This window comes from Eleutherodactylus coqui, chromosome 13 (genome assembly GCF_035609145.1).
Source record: "Eleutherodactylus coqui strain aEleCoq1 chromosome 13, aEleCoq1.hap1, whole genome shotgun sequence".
NCBI classification, from domain to species: Eukaryota; Metazoa; Chordata; class Amphibia; order Anura; family Eleutherodactylidae; genus Eleutherodactylus; species Eleutherodactylus coqui.
In genome coordinates this window covers 30526411-30546610 of record NC_089849.1, presented here as the reverse complement: position 1 = coordinate 30546610, position 20200 = coordinate 30526411, and the positions used below count along the sequence as shown (strand labels likewise).

Here is a 20200-nt window from a genome sequence, read left to right as displayed (position 1 = left end):
CAGGCCAATTACTGCTGTAGGATACTTAAGGGGTTGTACCAAAGTATAGTTAAAGCATATTCACAGGAGAGAGAATCATTATGATCGGTGGGGTTTGATCACTGAGCCCCATGCCGATTGGGAGAACTGGGGTCCCAAAAGGTTCCCGCAAAAATGGAGCAGAACTGATGCATGCAAATTGTCACTATGCTCAAGTTCACAAAAGACACGTTCTACATTACAGTCAGTTACAGTAAACCCCATTTACATGTAACTTATCGTTCAAATGAACACATTTGAGCAATAATCGTACCGTGTAAATGCGAAAATGAAAAAAAAAAAAAAAATTAAAAACACAAGTCGCTCACTTGGCGTTCGTGGTTGTTTATGCTGACTTTTCAGTCAGCTTTAAAAACCTGGTTGGCTCGCTGGCTTGTTGTTCCGTGTAAATGCTCCCCGCTTCCCATAGAAGGTGAAGCACAGCGGCAAGTCTTTCAGTTTGAATGCTCTGCACGAAGAGCGGTGATGTCAGCAGTGATGTCAGCGCTCGTGCGGTCGTTTAAAAGACTGTCAGCCCGTGTAAAAGGGCCTTTCGAATAGTTAAACTATGGGGAGCCCGACTCCAAGAGGCAGTGACAGCAGGGACTGGGACAGTATTTTAAAGCAGGATGCTTATCTACAACGGTACGGAGGGTTATAATTAATCTAAAGCGATTGAACGTTAAGTGGTTGTACCAGAATTAACTTATTACCTGAAGTGTTTGTACTCCGCTGTATCTGGCAGGCCCATTGAAAGTGAATGGAGCAGCACTGCGCATGTGTATTCATCTCTCCATTCAATCTCCTCCTCACGACAGGGGGTGCAGCGAGCTTAGAATGACGATAGAGGAAATAGGACCCCGGTTCTCAGGATTGAGGGGGTTTCAGCGGTGAGACCCACATGATCAGACTTGACTTAAAGTTAAAGGGGTTGTCCAGTTGTAAACTGTAGATGGCCTATCCTCAGGACAAGTAATCAATAGTAGATCATCGGGGTTCTGTCATCCAGGACCGCTGCTGCACAGCTCTTTGACATATCCCTGTACTCGTGCATAGAGCGGCAGGAATCAGACAGCTTCTGTATTGCAGGTCAAGCTCCCATTGAAGTAAATGGGAACTTGGCCTGCAATACCAAGCCTGACCACTACAATAAGAACAGAGCTGTTTGCTTCCTGCACAAATCTGCTCAGTGCACGATCGTGCCGGCCTCCACACGCAGATGTTCGGTGGTGCTTCTGGGTGTCTGTCCCTCTGCCAATCTACTATTCATTACCTGTCTTAAGGATAGGGCATAAATACTTTACAACTAGGCAACCCCTTTAATTCTGGTACAACCCCTTTAATGGACCTCTTTTTTTCAGAACCCAATAGCAATAGCAGTCATAGCTTCACTAAGCACGGAAGCCATAACACTATTGTGAATGGCACAACTGCTGGCATTTTATGTGGGATCATACCCTACGGAGCCCGGAGGACACCCTCACCTTGACAGAACCAAACAAGTCCCCCTTCCCTACAAGAACAGCATGTGATGAGAGTCGGGGCTGGAGAGCTGCCATGAGCCCGGTAGACACGATGCCAGGAAATGTCACATGATTACATTAATTAAGCTGTGAAATGTCTTTTACTCTGCCGTTTCTTTAGCTGGAGGGTTCGAGGAACCTTATGCAATATAACCACCATCTTCTCAAATCCACAAGGACTTGGATAATAGTTTCTGCGTCCAAAGGTGATGCGTACTTTGAAAGCAATTACACTAGATTGTCCAGATATCAGCAAAGTAGAAGAAACTATTAGGCACTTGGACTGGCTCATTAGAATACCTAATCCCGCTATGTGACTTGCCGAGTGATCCCGGTAATAAGCCTGCGGCGCTGGAAGGAAGTCAGACCGTACCAGGAGGGTGATGCAACGTGCGCACATGTCTCAGCCGCCTCCGTAAGAGCTCCAATGACAAAATACAAGCTGCCATTAAAGGGCAGGTGTGGAATAGATGGAAATTACATCCATCTTATTATACGGTATTATCTATGGCTGTGCCTGGTATTACAGACTAGTGCAGCTCTGAATGGTAGCGAGCTGTTATACCAGGCATGGCCACTACTAAAGTTACAGAGCTGTGCCTGGTAAGCTATAAAGGGGACATGACGTTTGCCATAACGCTGCAACCCCCCCCTGATCTAATATTGATGGTCATCAATTTTAAAGGAATTGTCAGATCTGATCATTTTCTGCAAAAACATGTGCCCTATGCAGTAACCTGACCAGAGATATACTCACCTCGCCCCACTGTGTCCCGCACCGTCCACTCCAGACCTCCCCTTGACGACATGTTTACAGACAGCAGCAGGCTGTTTACGGGTTGTCGCAGACTGCTGCAGCCAATGACAATCGCAAAGCTCTCATTAGCTGAAGCAGCCCGTAAACAAACAGCGGGCATGGAGGACCGAGCAGTGGAGTGTAAGACGCAGGGAGCTGGGAGAGTATATGAGCGTTTGTCAGGTTACCGCATGGGGCACATGTCTTTGCAGGAAAAAACCCAAAAACACAACAACTTGACAACCTCATTAAAGAGCAAGATAATCCCCCCTTAAAAAAGGAGTTGTATGAGGATTACAAGTTATCGCCTATCCACAGTGCTTTCACACTTACGCTGGGGATTCCGTTCTGGGAGCAAAAAAAAAGGGAATCCCCGCAGTCGAACGGTTCAGGCTTTCCACCCACTTTCCGCTCAGCTGCCCGGTTTTGGAATGGAAGAAAAAGCGCTGCATGCAGCCCTATGTCTTCTGGTATTTGCAGCTGGATTGACGACGGGACCTCCAACGCAGATGTGAAACCGACCTTACTCCCACTGACTGCCATGGGACTTATGGAAACAGCACAGTGCAGGGCATCCATCCTACATGGCCCCCATGGTTACCAGGAGCGCTGGAGGAAAGAACAGGAGTTGTAGGGATCTCACCTTTTGGAGCTGCACCTATTTCAGACTTGTAAGGCCTTTTAAGTTATGTTGGGAGAATGGGACCCCCAGATGCAAATGTGCCTAAAACTTTAGGACCAATGGATGTATTCCATGGACAGCACAGAGCCCTATTATAGTCTATGAGGCTATAAACAAACAATTTCTCACACAAATCAATGCCCTTTCTGTTGTAAAGGACGAAAATAGGCCTGGGAACATCCAGGGGGTGCGAAAAAGTAATAAGCACATAAAACCAAAAACATAACTATAAACTTCAGAGAGCCATGACAATGCCAATTCAGAAAAGCTGTGTGATTTTTACTGCAAAGTGAATATTGTGAACTAGATCCAACAATCGTAATAATAGTGGAATGTCAGGGTCTCCCGGACCCCCAAAATTTAAAGTTAAACAAAACATTATTTACACACAAAAGTGCTGCCATTAAATAAAAAAAAAAAGCACAAAGTGGAGCCAAGCCCGGTGTGGTAGGTGAGGCCTGATGGGTAGACAAGGGCTGTGTGTACCCTGGAGGTGCCACCAACCAGATATTGCTTCCACGTAGCGGGGATGAATAGAGAAGAATTATTTTGCAAAGGCTGGAACTTTGGCGCAACTCTGCAGAGTCAAACCCTATACTAAAAAGGCTGACGATCAACTGCTCTCCTTTATTAAGGCCCATTTACACTGGACGAGTGTTGGGCAAATGATGCCCAACACCCGTCCATGTATCCTCACGCTCCCGTGCTCCTGCATGGGATCTAGCAGAGCTGGCTCGCACACGGAGCGGCCAGCAGGGGGACGGGGCAGTGCAGGAGATTTCTCTCGCTCCCCCGCCCCTCTCCATTCATATAACACAGGCGTCGTTCGCTATTGAACGGCGGCTGTTTAAACTGCACGATTAGCAATGATTGTCATCGCTCATCTATTGTGCTGCTAAAAGATGAGCGATGAAGATCATTGTGCAGTTTAACCTTTTCCAATCCAATTTGTATCCTGGTTTTCCTAGGGGGCTTACTCTTTCTGCCATTATACAACGGCGCTATCTGCTGGCTAAAGCCAGTACTGCATGAGGTGACACGTTGGATAGGCTCCGACAGCGGCTGGCAATGTACAGTAAGAGAACCCCGACGGACGTCTTCCAACATCGGAGCTGTACAGCCTTAAATCATAATGTCTTCAGAGGTCAGACAGTGGATTGGAAAGGATTAAACAGCCGCCGTTCAATAGCGAACGGCACCTGTGTATCTCAATGGAGAGGGGAGAAATCTCCTGCACTGCCCCGCCCCACTGCTGGCTGCTCCACCTGCGAGCCAGCTCTGCTAGATCCCATGCAGGAGCACGGGGGCGCAGAGACACAGGGACGAGATACCAGAAATTGCAAAAAATCTCAAGAGCATGGTGAAATAAAATCATACAGGAAATAAAAACAATGTCACATAATGCCAGAATCCTATTCTGAAGACCACATAGGGTTAATGAGGCCAGCCGTGAGCAATGTAGTGGTAATACACGCCAAGAGGGTGCAGGTCACATTCTTTTCTGCGCGTGCATTTAGCACGCTGTAGGTTAGTGACCCCATTGAAAGTCATAAGGTTAGTTACCACGTATCAAGCGCGCAAAACTAGTGCGTGTAATATGCGGTAAAAAAACGCTTGCGTGAGAGAGCCTTAATTGTTAATGTTTTTAGTATACTGGTAAACTTTGGAGAGTTACATCAAACTAGCAGCTTTTGCAAAAACACAAAAAAAAAAAAAAAAAAAACTTGCCCTCATACGGCGGTCTACATAAAAAAATAATAGAAATTAAGGTTATTGGAATGTGATGAAGAAAAAGACTTGGTCATTAAAAGGAAATTTAGCATTGAGAACACTATACATGACATGATAGGTCATCAATAGTTGATTGGCTGAGGTCCATCGCTCGGGACCCCGACCAATCAGCTGAGCGGTGAGCTGAAGCAGCGTAAGTCACCACGCCGACCATTGTGTAGTGGCCGGCGCTTTTACTGCAGGCACGGCTCTCATTGAAATCAACGTGGTTACAAGTGTCGGCCACTACACAGAGGTTCGGCATGGAGACTTCCGGCCCCCGGCCGATAAACTATTGATGATCTATCCTGAGGATAGTACTCTCCCTGCAAAACCCCTTGGGGTGCAAAATAGGCCAGTCAATAAGAGGTTAACGATGGTGTAAAAACCTAAAACTTAGGCTGGATCCACATGGGGCTGATTTGCAACGGAATGTCCACAGCGAGTGTTCCACTACAAATCAGCAGCGGGAAGCCCGCCTCCAAATCCTCACCAAATGTAGCAGGTTTTATCACTTATTCCTGTGCGGAATTCGCCCCCTCATTGAGAAGAGGTGAATCCTGCAGTGAAACGGCAATGTAGTCGACATGCCATGGACTTCCACTCAGCTTGTCAATTTTCCCACCTGGGACCCCCATGGATCAGCTGTAAGCTGGGCTTTTGTGCTCTTTCACCGAGCTGCTTTCTGCAGAGAGCAGACAGCTCCGTTCTTACTTCAGTGGCCAGTGTTTGGTATAGCAGGTCAAGTTCCCATTCCCTTCAATGCCTGTAATACGAAGTCCTTAGCTCAGTGCAAGAGCGCAAAGCTCTAGGCCATCAATAGGTTACAAGTGGACAACGCATTTAACGTAAAAATCCTTATGGTATGGTACAATAGATTACATCCACATACGCGATGCTCCCGAGCACAGTACAACAGCCACATCCTGAGCGCTGCACCCGCAGGCATTACAACAGCCACATCTAGAGCCCCGCCAGCTCCCACCATCTCTCATCACACGAATATCAGCCTAGTACTCTACACTCTGCCCGGTCACATTAGTAACAGCCAGGCAACCTCACCCACCAGACGTGCCTGTCTGTTTGGGCACAGAGGAAATAATTTTCTCACCATGGCCGCAAGGAGCTGGGCAAAGTCTCGAATGGTGAGAGATAGAAAAATCTTGTCGCCATTTGCAAAATTCTGATTGAATCTCCAAATGTAGACTTGATGCAGCTGCCAACCCTCAATATTCCCATCCAAGAACACGAAACACAAGATGTACAGTGACCACCACTAGTCCATTCCCTCAAGGCTCTTCCTCCGCAGCGTATAAGGCACATGTGGGTTCATCTATACATTAGGCTTTCCAACAAGTCCCTGGTCTGTAATATCGGACTCCTCAAAACAGAAGGGGGTAGTGGAAAAACAAAGAAAGAAAAAAAAATAAATAAAAACGGTGAGGAAGAGGAGGAGAGAGCAGGAAGCACATGAAGACTGAATGATACACATTTCAGAATACATTGAAATCTAGGTTGTGATGGCACTTACCCTGAAGCGTTTTCCCCAAGCCTTGGCCGAGTTTCCACCCATGCTTCTGCAGAAGGCGATGGCCGATGTTATCCTGACGGATCGGGGAGAGAAGGAGGGGAGAAAAAAAAGAACACGAAAATATTCCAGTAATAAAATTGGCCCCCCCCTCCCCGATGTCATTGATTCTCCACTGGTGACCGAGTTTTGTGAGAACTGAGTCATGCGATAAAAGTATATATATATATAATAAACAGGAAAGCTCGACCATCTCAAAGAAAATAAGAACAAAAAGAAAATAAAATCTAGTGTATGGTGACATAAAACACTGTGCTCCCTACACTACGGGCTTCTCATAGTCCTACTGATCCTCCGGTTATGTCAAACCAGGGGCTGGGCATCTGAAGAACACGTATTTAAACGCTGTGGTGTGTGGTGGGAACGTACGTGGATATGATTCCAATATGGAACTGAGAAAACACAGAGCATAAGACAAACATCTATCCATCACCTGGACCGCAAGGCAGGTGCTATCCCATGGAGAACCAATGAGAAGGCCCAGAGGACGGGGTCATGGAGGGAGGGTATTGCAAGAATTGTTCCTTCGTACAGAATTACACTACTCAAAAAAAGAAAAATTAAGGGAACACTTAAACACCCCAGTATAACCCCAAGACACTTACGGTACTTTTACATGGGGCAACTGTCTCTTCCGCCCCCGCCAACCTCCATTCACAGTAAACAAGGTGTTCATAGATGAGCTACTACCTGTTTAACGGTCCGACAGTGGCTTGATTTTTAGGAGAGTTCAAAACCAAGCAACTCTGACAATCGATCAATCGATCTTCGCACACTTACCCTGTCGGATGTTTACACAGGACGAGAGTCGCCGTAATTGCTCTTTTGAGCAATGACTTAGTCGACTATTAGTCAGTGTAAAAGTATCCTTACGCTTCAGGGATATCAATCTATATTGCTAGGAAGCAGAAGAGATTGCGAATCCATCTCACCTGCTTCAGTTCACAACAGGAGTGCTGGAGGCCAACAGTGAGACCCCGGAAAGAGACTGGAGACAATTCCTCTACTCCTTCCTGGCTGATTTTCCTCTAGTTTGGCATTTGCTGGTGTCCTTATCACTGATACATGAGCCGCAACCTGCAGCCCAATCCGGTTGTCCCGGTAGCCCTGCTCCTCCAGGACGGCACATCCATACGTGCCACCAGAAGGTTTGCCTGCAGAACTGTCTCCGGAGCAAGGAGCAGATACCCGGACATAGGCCAAGACATGAGGAGAGCTGGACAGCGCTGGAGGGCATCAACCCAACTCCGGACTGGAGGAGCGATGCCAGCGCCCTACAAAATGACCTCCAGTGGACTACTGGTCTGTACATCTCTGCCTAAACTGTCAAACGGACTCCACGAGGGCCCGACGTCCTGTAGTGGGACCCCTGCTCACAGCCCAGCACCGTGCAGCCCGACTGGACTTCTCCAGAGAACCCCAGAACTGGCAAGTCCATCACTGGAGCTCTATATTGCCTCCTGGGTCCTCACGGCAGCTGAAGAGGGACACAGATGTCTAAGAGTTACAGCGTCCGCCTTCAGCTGCTGAGAACAGCCGACATGTGGCCGAAGACAGCCGAAGGGGGGTGAGTGCTGCAGCCCCTTTATTTGAGCAATCAGGAAGAGTCTCCATACCCAGACCCCCTCTAATCAAAACATTTTTTTGACATGTTAAGGTTTTTGGGGGTTTTTTTAAGTGCAAATAAGGAAGCTGGAACAATACCTCAGATGAGGCACACTGATGAGGGGCAAACACCCCGAAACAGCTGTCTGTGTATGGATTCTGGCCTGGCTTTCAATTCCCAGTCATTGTTACAAGGCTTCCATAAGAGTAACATTGACTTGCAGGAATGCTGCATTCCAATAGGTGGCACTGTAGAGGTATTGTTCCATCTTCCTTATTAGCATATTACCCAGAGGAGCATGAATGGCCTTATAAAAGTCTCCTCACTCACCTTCTAGGTGCTCTCCCTAAGGAGGAAAGATAGAGTTCCCGTTTAAAAAAAAATGTGTTTTAAATGTTCCCTTAGCTTTTTGAGCAGTGTACGTGCTTGGATATATACCAGACAATAAGCTATGCGACGAATGAACTCCCTTGTCAGTGGAGCTACATGCCCCAGCATGTACTGCAAAGCTTAGGACTATAGGCATTGCTGCATAATCAGTTCTGAGTAGGTAAACAATCACGGTGGTGATCATGTGTGGAGTGGGCAAGGTCGGCTCTCATTAGCTCTCGATGGGACAGCACACCCAATTTCCTGGGGACATTGTCAAACAAACAAGATTGTGGGAGAAGCCGGAATAGCAAAAAAAAGTAGATTACGGAGGTAGATACCAGTTGGCTTCCAACAAGCTTCCTTCATTACATTTCTCTTTAGACCAGACGTAACTAAAAGCATGCAGCAAAACGTTATATATATATTTTATTTCAGAAGAAACCATTTGTGTTAGTGTTATTTAGGTAGAGTAATAGTAATCATGTTTGGGGGGGGGGGGGGATAGAAGTAAAACAGGAGAGATACACCTGCAGGTCTGGCTTTATGAAATGAGGATCATGAATGATTGCATAGCATCTAATGCATCGGGTGAGACAGGACAAGGACGGGGTTAACAGCCAAGGATGTTCAAGTGCAAATGATAAAGCAAAACAGAGGCAAGAGGATAAGGGGGTCCCAGCAGAGTGTCTCATCTCCCCTTTATACATATCTAATTGATCGCTAGGAGTGACCTTGAAGTAACCTTGAGTGGGGGGGGTGAGAAGGCGTCTCCTTGAAATCCAAGTGAATGGCCGTCGGTAAATAAGTGCATAAGTCAATAACTGCTTTTTGGCGTCCACGACTGTTTGATCGCTACTTTAACTGTTTAGAAGCCGCGTAGTGAATCCACAGACGGCAGCGGAGACGATATTTCAGAGCGAGGATGAAAGGAAGGGGGGGGGGAACAATAGAGAAAGGCTGAGGGTGGGGGGAGATGGGTGACTCATACTGCAGGGTGGAACATAGCAGGACATAGAAGGGAGGCTTGTTCTGCATTCCTATGCACAAAGGCTGCATTGCAGAGTAGGGAGGTGGTGATAAGTACCCACTAATAACAGCCACCGCCAGGTTATGGGGATAAGCTAACGGCTTGATGGCGATGCTAAATCACAGAGCCCACTGCTCAGAAAATGAGGCAAGAATCCGACCGATGCGGCGCGGAGAGACAAAATATATTTTACGCTGCCAAGTTATTACAAAAACACCGGGTCTGCCAAAATAAGGAACAGGGGGCTTGTTTCATACCGTCGGAGAACGGCCGCATCAGGACATCTACCAAGGGCAGCAATAAAGAGGGAAACCCCTGGGCAGCCTGTAGAGATGACGTCTGTCCTGGAGGAGCACCGCAGGGATATATCACACGAAATGCACAATCGGGGGTCGAAACTAAAATCTTACAAATGCGCTGGGTACTTTCGGAGTTGTGCCCGATGCACCGAGGGAATACTTCTATTCTTCTGGAGGTCGAACTAGGAAGTCAGTCTGAGAAGATATTGGGGTACTTTTACATGGGCTAACTATTGGGCGAAAAAAACAGTAATAATGACTATGACCGGCGTGACATAAGCGAAAGCCAACTGGGGAATTGAGCGAGAAATTGCTCATTAGCTGCTAGTCGCTCCGATATGAAGAGACTTCTCGCTCAGTTGCAAATAGGTGGCATCTATACGACCGCGTCTTCACGGTGAATGGAAGCGGGCGGCCCGAAGAGACCCCCAGCGCGCTCCGCCTCCATTCGCTTAAGCGACTAACGTTCCTGTGTGAACGCACAGCAGTACTAGTCGCTGGGACGATTGTTTGGGTAACAGGGATTATACATAAAAGTCCCCTTACTGGGCGTTTTATGGGGACAATTAAGGAGCTTTTACAATGTCACAGAAACATTCGTTTACACGAAGCAGCAGCCAATCAGCTGGCAAATACTTGATGACGTCTTTTGTGCGGCCGAAAAAAAATAAAAAATTTAAAAAATTCTATTTATATATTTATATCATCGATGACCGCAAATCTCTTGTCAATGGAAGATGTGTCCGAAAATGTTAAACTGGGGACAAGCGATGGTATGTGCGATTATTCATCTCTTGTACAATCTGGATTGGCATGTGTGAAAGACAGATCCTTTTGCACAGCCCGATGATTAGGCAAGAGCCTTCGTAAGAACGTTTGCTTGCCCGATCACTGGGCTCTGTGACGCTGCACCCCATCAGCCGACAAACAGGCGTTAGCTGTTCGGGCCTTCTCTGCAAGCATAAATAATGATCAGCAGCACACTCACATGTGTGAATATCAGATGTGCTGCCAACCAATGCATTCTGTTGCTAGGGACCCCACCGATCAGCTGGTCGCTGGGCTGGCACACTTGGCTGAGTTCTGCAGAAAGCTCCATTTCCAGTGCAATGACCAGGGTTGGTAATACAGGTCGTTAATTTCAATGGGAAATTGGCCTGCAATACCAAGCCTCACCACTAAGCTGGAAACAGAGCTGTCTGATTCTCACAGAAATCAGCTCAATGCATGAGCGCACCTGCCCAGAGTGTAACTGATCAGCAAGGGTCCCAGGCAGTGGACTCCCACCAATCTACTGTTAATGACCTATCCTAATATAGGCCATCAATTAATATGGACAAACTCAATGTCTTTTTACATGGCCTAATCACTCATTGGCTGGTTGGGTGTACCTTCACACAGCTTGAGATTCAGGTAAATAAGTGTTCTTAACCTTCTTGCCCAGTAAACAGACTATGTAAAAGGCTCTTCGGGGTCCTTTTACACGGCTAAATTTGAGCCATGTAACAAGCACCGATCAACGAGATTGGCACCCAATTATCTGGCCTTTTTGTACACTATCCTACCAAAAGTATTTGGACCCCCCCTATCAGTAGAATGGATCGTGTCTTATTAGCATGTCACATGACCTGAACCATAAGATGTAGACCATTGGAGCTGTCAGCCATAGTTTACGACAGGAACTACACGCTATTGGATATAAGGGTTATGCCACTGCACACAAGCCATCAATCATGAAGTGCAATGCATCGGCCCGTCTACAATGGTGCAAGGAGCGTAGCCTTTGAACAGTTGAGCAATGGAAGAACGTTCTACGGAGTGATGAATCGCGCTATTCCATCTTCACATCAGATGGACGTACCTGGGTGTGGGGGGTCCTGGAACACCTTCTGTCTGAGTGTGTTGTGCCAACAGATAAGTACGGTGGAGGCTCCGTTATGGTCTGGGGATGGTTTACATGGCATGGTCTTGGTCCATTGGTTGTAGTGGCAAGAACCATGAACACGGAGGTGTACCCCGACATTCTAGACAATAATGTGCTGCTGACAATGTGACAATACTCTGGGAATGGTCGGCCATACTTCCAACAAGACAACGTGCCTTGTCACACACCCAACGCTGCTTTACGTTGGCTTGAGAATACGGATTTTCTACGATTGGACCGGCTGCACAGAGTCCGACCTGAAGCCTACTGAACATCTTTGGGACGAAGTAGAACAGCGGGTCAGGAACAGTGTCCATTGCTGAGAGAACTGGCCAGACATTTGCAGGATGAATAAAGGGAAGTATATCAGACGATAGTAGAAAGTAAACCGTGGAGAGTATCCGATGCCATTAGGGCCAAAGGAGCCCCACTAAGTATTAACATATGGAAATAAATACTACTTTTGGTAGGATATTGCATAGGCCAACTGGAATTGTATGTAGGGTGGGAGGGAGGCGAGTTCCATAACTGTTGGCAGGACAGCCCTGGTTCACACGGGGAGGTGTGCTGCCAACAATGACTATTTGCTTTTGGCTATACAAAAGCTAGGAACAGCCAACAAATAAGCGTTTGCTTGTGAATGTACCTATGGTTGTCCTTTTGATCATTGGGCTGTGTAAAAGGCGTAATGCATTAGGTCTACACAAAATACTCCAGTAACCATTAAACTTGTACAAGCAACGAGTTGGGTATTTCTGCCCAATACTGGCACATGGGTGGCGGGAAGAGACTGCTGCGAGGAGGGGAGGCACTCTGCTTGGGCGCAGGAAAGGTCACTATGAATTTTCTACAAGAAAAGGTTAAAAAAGACAGACAAAATGGGAGGGGGGGGGGGGGGGGGAAGCATTGCTAGTTTCCAAAAGATAATACAAGTGGAGTGGAAATACGAACCTGGCTTTAAAAACAGGGCTGTCAAAAGGAACAATTAAATGTAACACAGTAAGAAACACAGATTTTTTTTGTATTTTTTTTTTTGTATTTTTAATGTTTTTGTTTTCTTGCATTGTCACCAAGCCACTGCTTGCAAGTTAAAGGCTTAATATATATAAGATAGGTGAAAGCAGGAAGGTGAAATGAAAAGGCATAGACAAAGTAATCGTCAAAAAATAAAATAACTGGGTAATCGGAGGGGTGGACTGAGTGCCGGGGAGAACAGGAGAGGGGGGAAGAGGAAAAAAAAGAAGAAAAAAAAAAAGACTGACAGGAGAAATGGAGAAGTTAAAAGAAAAGATGGCCCGGAGGGGTGATGGATGCACTGGGCAGACATTTGCGTCACTTACAGAGCCAGTCAAGAGCAATGGCTGCTGGGAAAACAATCATCCAGCCATCATCACCTCTTGCTAACGGTACGGTCCCATCCCGCCCATCGGCTATTTGGTATTCAACCCAGTCGGAGAGCATGAATCTGTTCAGCAGCAAAGCTGATGTGACGTCGGCACTGTGTGAAGGGCAGGATGGCGGTACGGCCCCCCGATAGAATGACTTCTTGGGTCATTGCTGGGATGGCAGATACAATGGAGATGCATTGTGTGCCGCCGCGCAGCACAATCAACGTAGTGTTATACAATATAGCCGTTTGTAATTTCTCGGACAATGCTCTACATTGAAGAGGGGGGATGGAAAATTTGACTGGATGGTGATCCGTGTAGGGCAGCTGTGACTAAGTAATGGCCACCAGGGGGGGGGGGGGGGGGGGAAGGCGCTGCGGCCCGTGAGATGAATGACAGCTGTGGTGACGTGTAATTTAGGGCAAGTGCTGGAAGGAGCCATCAGACTGCGAGTGAACAGATGCCACCTCCATATATCCTGCGCTCCTCGCTCCACCCCCCTACCAGCTCTTGAGTGGGTGATAAGATCGGCTCAGCGTGCTCTGTAGTAAAAACTAAAAAAAAAATGCTCACTGTGGGGGGATTTTCTCATGCATATTGCAGGGCTGGAGAGACCCTGATCAGCCCCTCGAAACCAAAACCCTGCAGCTCACTACAAGTTGACACCACCAAGGCCGGACAGAGAAGAAGCAGTGGAGTTAGGCTATGCCAAATGGGCACCCAACTTGGCGCAGATATAACCTCTTTACTTAACTGCCTGGCTGGCTCTTACTAATAGTGGTAAAAAAAATGAGAGCCTCCAGCAGTTGAAGGGTTAATGCCGGTCAAGTTGAGGCCGGGCCGGGCTCAGAGTCCACAGATCCCGCCGGCTGCACTCGGAAGTCGATGGATCGCCTCCAATTCATTCCCTGAGGGATGCTACGTTGGAAGGGACGGCGACGCTCCGACAGCCCAATGCCGTCGACTTTCCCAGCGTTCCGCTATAATCGAGACCTGAAGAAGTGCACCGATATAATGATATATGGACTCCGCCGCATAGACTTTCATCAGGGGAGATTATGGGCAGGAATCACATGGCAAAATACAATTTACAAAGCAAGCGGTGGGGCTCGGAATCAGGAGACGGGCGGGCGGGCGCGGACTCCTCTCACGTCCGAGAGCCCGAGACTAGGATCTGTAGACTCGGAGCAGAAGAGCCATAGCCCAACCCTGCACTCTTCCTCACAGGTACTGCTGCAGAGGTCGGCTAACGCTCCCACAAATACCCTCTCCGCCTGAGCGCCGTAGTGCGCCCCCTGTGGCTGCGACATCAGTCTGTCTAAGCGGAATTAAATCACAGTGTAAGAATACGGCACAAGCGTGTCTGCATGTCCCACATGCGTGTTTTCTGGGAATTTGGTGTGGAGATGACTAGGAAAGCACACAGATCCGCAGTCAGTGCGCCAAATCACACATCCGTTTTTCACAGGGACACATAGATGGTGAGAAAAACAAAAAAAACACAGCATGCACTACTCTGATCCCATGTGCAGATGAGACTCACCTATACAAATTAATGGGGATGCGGAAAAAAAACATAAAAGGACAGCACTCAGATGCCGCTTGTGTGCGCTCTGTATTTCGTGAATGCTGGGGGAAAAAAAGAAAGAACTGGGTCCGTTTATTTTGTGGACATGAAAAACGTAAGACATACAGAAGAAAAAAAAAAAGACAAACGGACTACACACGAATGGCGTAAAAGTATGGCATGCGTTTGAAAAAAAAAACATCCTTTTTGCACGGACACAACACAGACGCGATCTTATATGCTTGTGTGTCTTTGGGGGTTCCGGGTGATTTGCATTTGGATCCGTCCTTGGAAAATATTAGAATTGCTGGATCGGGCACATGCCAGCTGCGAATGGACCCCACTGACTGTAACGGGGGGCGTCCGGCTCTCTGACCGACATTTTAGCGAATAAAGTAGTGCAGCATGCTGCGATATTTCAGCCAGGATTTTTTGCCGTATCTGCTGGCGGCTCGGATGCAGATATGACCGTAAGGCCTCGTGTCCACGGCATGCGCGGATTTTCGCAGCGGATGCATTGCGAGTTATCCATAAATTGATTTTTTTTATTGCTTGCGGGAGATTGCGTTTTTTTCACACGCAGATACACTAAAGCACAACCCCACCTCCCAGCCTTCTCCCCACCTTCCTAATTGAATTTGACCTTCATATTCGCAGTGCATCCGCAAGCGTATTTGCGGATGCACTGCAGATCATAAGCTCCCATAGAGATCAGTGGTAAAATGGAGCACGCTGCGATTTTTTTTTCACGTGCATGTCATTAGCAAATCGGGAAAAAAAAAACACATCCGCAAATATTTAAGTGTGGAGGCCCAATGCTTCTGTATGGCCTGATTGAACTGCGGATCGCACACGCGGATTTCACAATTCAATTACGCCCGTGGACATGAAGCCTAAGGCTCAGGGAATGTTCACACACGGCAGATTTGTTAGAGTGATATCTGCGTCCGTCCAGCAACCCAGGTGATCGTCTCAGAAACAACCCGTCTTCGGATGTAAGGAATCGATTTTCAAGGGGCTGTCTGACTTACCGATTCCTCCCCCATCACCATAAACGTATTTATTAGTCCGAAAACCCCTTTAAGTTGCAAAACTTTCTGCAACAAATCTGCCCTGTGCAAACCCCCTTAACGGACCCGATGCCACAGGTCCGGGACGGTTCACATCACGTTTTTAGCGTACATCTAGCAAATACGTTAAATGGAAAAATCATCCCCAGCTCTTGTTTATTTTAGGTGGGAAAGCACAAAAATTATCTGTATTGATTTTATTAGCAGTTTTTTAAAAATTAAATGTGAGTTAATAAGTATATTACACCATGCGGAAGAGATCCAGCATCGTAGCTCCCTTCTGCATAGTGTTAGAAACACGTCGGACCTCGCCCCACATGGGAGCTATGCAGGGAAGTCTCAATGTCGGACAAGGTCCGACACTGGACTGGGAAGGGTTAAAGGGGGTTGTCCAGTTACAAAACACGTTGTTTTTTTAAATTCAAATGGGTCCAACTGTTAAAATAAGATCAAAATGTACTTCGCAGCCCTCATATCCAGCGCTGCAGCCCTACGGCTCTCTTGGTCTTTGTTGGGAAACGGCATCATGCGACCGCTGTAACGTCACCACCCGTTCTCCTGGCATCAACGCTCACATACTGGGCGTCATGATGCCAGGAGTTCAGAATGTCAACGCTGCGGCCTTTCATTGGCTGCAGCGGTCATGTGGTCTCCGTTTCGGTAGGATCATGGGGCTGCAGCGCTGGCTCTCCGGAGCAGAGGACAGGTAAGTACCTCTGCTTTTATTTTTAAAGCATTGGACACATTTTAAAACCTTGTTTTCTAACTGCGTAACCCCTTGTTTAACATCCGGACATGTAGAGCTTTAGGATTCTATTGGCTGATGTAAGAGACACGTATGCTCCGCATATACTGTGTGTGGGACTGCATGGTCTGCTCCTCTACCCCACAAAGTACATAAATGTAAGAGGCCCGCCGCACTCAGAAGGTCGCACTTGGAAAGTAGATTTGATCAATTTTATTCTCCGGTTATGTCAAGCAATATGTTTGAATACTGTATTAAACCGTATACGTTTAGTGGATGGCCAAAATGATGTGAAGAGCCCCGAGCTGTCCTGCATGCACTCTCCCCTTTACAATCTTTCACCTACAAGCCCACCAGGGAACAGGTCATACACATGTGGCTGGCTCCGCCCTGACCTCCCCGTGCGGAGCGGTGTCCTCCCTGAACCCCCCCGTGCGGAGCGGTGTCCTCCCTGAACCCCCCCGTGCGGAGCGGTGTCCTCCCTGAACCCCCCCGTGCGGAGCGGTGTCCTCCCTGAACCCCCCCGTGCGGAGCGGTGTCCTCCCTGAACCCCCCCGTGCGGAGCGGTGTCCTCCCTGAACCCCCCCGTGCGGAGCGGTGTCCTCCCTGAACCCCCCCGTGCGGAGCGGTGTCCTCCCTGAACCCCCCCGTGCGGAGCGGTGTCCTCCCTGAACCCCCCCGTGCGGAGCGGTGTCCTCCCTGAACCCCCCCGTGCGGAGCGGTGTCCTCCCTGAACCCCCCCGTGCGGAGCGGTGTCCTCCCTGAACCCCCCCGTGCGGAGCGGTGTCCTCCCTGAACCCCCCCGTGCGGAGCGGTGTCCTCCCTGAACCCCCCCGTGCGGAGCGGTGTCCTCCCTGAACCCCCCCGTGCGGAGCGGTGTCCTCCCTGAACCCCCCCGTGCGGAGCGGTGTCCTCCCTGAACCCCCCCGTGCGGAGCGGTGTCCTCCCTGAACCCCCCCGTGCGGAGCGGTGTCCTCCCTGAACCCCCCCGTGCGGAGCGGTGTCCTCCCTGAACCCCCCCGTGCGGAGCGGTGTCCTCCCTGAACCCCCCCGTGCGGAGCGGTGTCCTCCCTGAACCCCCCCGTGCGGAGCGGTGTCCTCCCTGAACCCCCCCGTGCGGAGCGGTGTCCTCCCTGAACCCCCCCGTGCGGAGCGGTGTCCTCCCTGAACCCCCCCGTGCGGAGCGGTGTCCTCCCTGAACCCCCCCGTGCAGAGCGGTGTCCTCCCTGAACCCCCCGTGCGGAGCGGTGTCCTCCCTGAACCCCCCGTGCGGAGCGGTGTCCTCCCTGAGCCCCCGTGTGGAGCGGTGTCCTCCCTGAACCCCTGTGTGGAGCGGTGTCCTCCCTGAACCCCTGTGTGGAGCGGTGTCCTCCCTGAACCCCTGTGTGGAGCGGTGTCCTCCTCGAACCCCTGTGTGGAGCGGTGTCCTCCTCTGCAGCATTACCTTGTGCGCACTTTAGCTAGCAACATGCCAGCACATAGCAGAGAAAGGGGAGATAATATATACACACAAATATATATACGTGGTGTTCACTGGACCATAACAGAAAGGAGGAGGGTAGGGGAAAGAGGAGGAAAGTAGTCCTAGAGTATAAACCCCTTCACTGCTGGGAGGCACAGCAACAACCACACATTGCCAGACCCTCTAGCAGTGAGCGGTTAAAGGAAAAAAAAAATAAAGGAAATGTATAAATATATAGAAATATATAAAAGAAATTTAAAAAAAAATTAAAAAAGGCAGAGCGTGCAATACAAACCAGGTCATGAGCAGCTTAGCTAATATTGGGATCAACTGCTGTGGAAGAGAAAGGCCAGATAGGGCCAAAGTTGTGTAAAGTTCTGTATAACCATCTACACACAGACACACACACAAACACAACACAGACCTACACTTCAGCAGGGAGATGCACATTGCTCCTTAGCCAGATTAGCAGTTTTTTGAGGACTATGGCAGGTGCAGCCCCGTCCTCACCGAGACCAGAGAAGTGCGTTTTTAATACAGACGAAGTATATGAAAAAAAAAAACCAAAAACCTGTCCACATGAAAAACACAGAATTTGGATCAAGCCCTTGCATCGTGTTGGTATTACATGCATTGGAGGATTCATAAAATCAGAGCTGGTATTTGAGGCAGCGACCAAGGGGTTAAGAATAAGTCGGTGGTCCGGACTGCAGGGTCCGGCTGAGGGTCGATGTGCATTTCTCTCGTAAGTAGACTTCTCACATACACACAGTGGAAGCAGACAACGTTTTGGGCTGAGCCATTAGCATGTCTACTGAAGGCTCCTCCAGACAAGAGGGTGATCGGAGGGGTGTATTGGGGTGCTTTCACACAGGTTTCCTTTTTTTTTTTGGAAGAAAGATGCAGTTTTTAGTGCAGTTTTTTTGAGCCAAAAGCCAGAAGATCTGGGAGATATAAAAGACGTCTACTTCTCCTTACTGCTGGATAAACCTCGGGCTTCGGCTCCAAAAACTGTGGCTTTAACCCCCCCAAAACCTGTATGTAAAAGCACCCTCAGGCTGCAAACTGTCTGCATTCCGCCATGCATAGGTGAAAGCCCCACGGTAAATAAAGGAGAATTGTGCCAGACTGGACTAAATATAAGCAGCTCTCCCTGGGCTAGCCTTCATACAAGGTCCCTGACCTCTGGAGATAAGCAGAGCACTTTTAATACTTTGGGCCAAATTGCAATATAAAATAATAAACCACCAATGTTTGTCTCCCGTGCTGACGGCCCGCATCTCCTAGTCTAATCGCTAGCTCTTCTCTCGTTGGGCAAACAAAAAGAAACAATGCTATAAACGCCTGCCCAAAGTGCCTTCTCTTACCGATTCAATGGGCTTGTCCAGAGAGGCCTGTTCAATCTCCAGATGTCCATCCTCGTACTGATCAAAATGGTTACCCTGAAGACAAAAACAAGAGTGGAAAGTCAGTTCTCTTCCTTTGGTTTCAAATGCATTATGGGTAACGTGGACTTTTACTGAATTTGTAGAACCGGGGTCTTTACTACGATACGTTGTCACAGTAGCGGGATAAAAAGGATTTACAGTCAGACCAGCGTGATCACTTCTATTAGACCTCGCCAATGCGATGTAAAGAAAGGGGGGTGGCAGTTGTAAACTATTGAAGGCCTATCCTCAATAGTAAATTGGCAGGGGTCCATCACCTGAGACTCCCGACAATCAGCTCTTTGATGGGCCAGTGTGCTAAAGTGATGAGCTGATTTCTGTAGGAAGCAGACAGCTCTGTTTTTACTGCAGGCCAAGTGAAATGAATGGAAACTTGGCCTGCAATACCAAGTATGGCCACTGCAGTGCGAACGGAGCTATCTGCTTCCTGCAGATATCACATCAGCGCAAGAGTATTCCGGACCAGTGAACAGCTGATTAGTGGGGTCCCTGGATGAAAGACCCCTGCTGATCTACTATGGATGACCAGCTGTCTGAGCGCATCAGTTTTGTGGGACAAGTTGTATACTTCAATTGTACTATTTAATGCACCATATAAGAAACTGAAAAACTACTACAAGTTTGTAAGCGGAGTAGAAAGGAAAAGTACAACTAGTTTTTATGGCATACAGCCAACAACCAAAATGACAACTTTATTCTGCGTGTTAGTACGATTACACCACCACCAAATTTATATAGGTTTTTTTGGTGTACTACTTTTAAGAAATTATCTTAAAAAAAATAATTTTCTCAACATTTTTTTTTGTCTTCATAGGGAACTTGAAATCGTTTGAACAATTATCCCATATACTGCAATACTTCATTATTGCAGTATATAGTATTTTAGGTCTATCCAAATAGGCAGAGATACAACTG

The 20200-nt window shown here is 48.1% G+C and overlaps 1 protein-coding gene across 2 annotated transcripts in view; it reads right to left on the bottom strand.

Moving 5' to 3' along the window:
• Positions 1–20200, bottom strand: part of GPATCH8 (G-patch domain containing 8) — a 70072-nt gene that overhangs the window by 25060 nt on the left and 24812 nt on the right. Inside the window, exons 2-3 of one of the 2 annotated variants that reach the window (XM_066587286.1) lie at positions 19205–19279; positions 6321–6393 (exon numbers count right to left, since the gene is read on the bottom strand). In XM_066587286.1, coding sequence (XP_066443383.1) covers positions 6321–6393; positions 19205–19279 — 148 coding nt within the window. Of the gene's footprint in view, positions 1–6320; positions 6460–19204; positions 19280–20200 lie in introns of those variants that run through there. The other variant, XM_066587287.1, reaches the window with a different exon arrangement.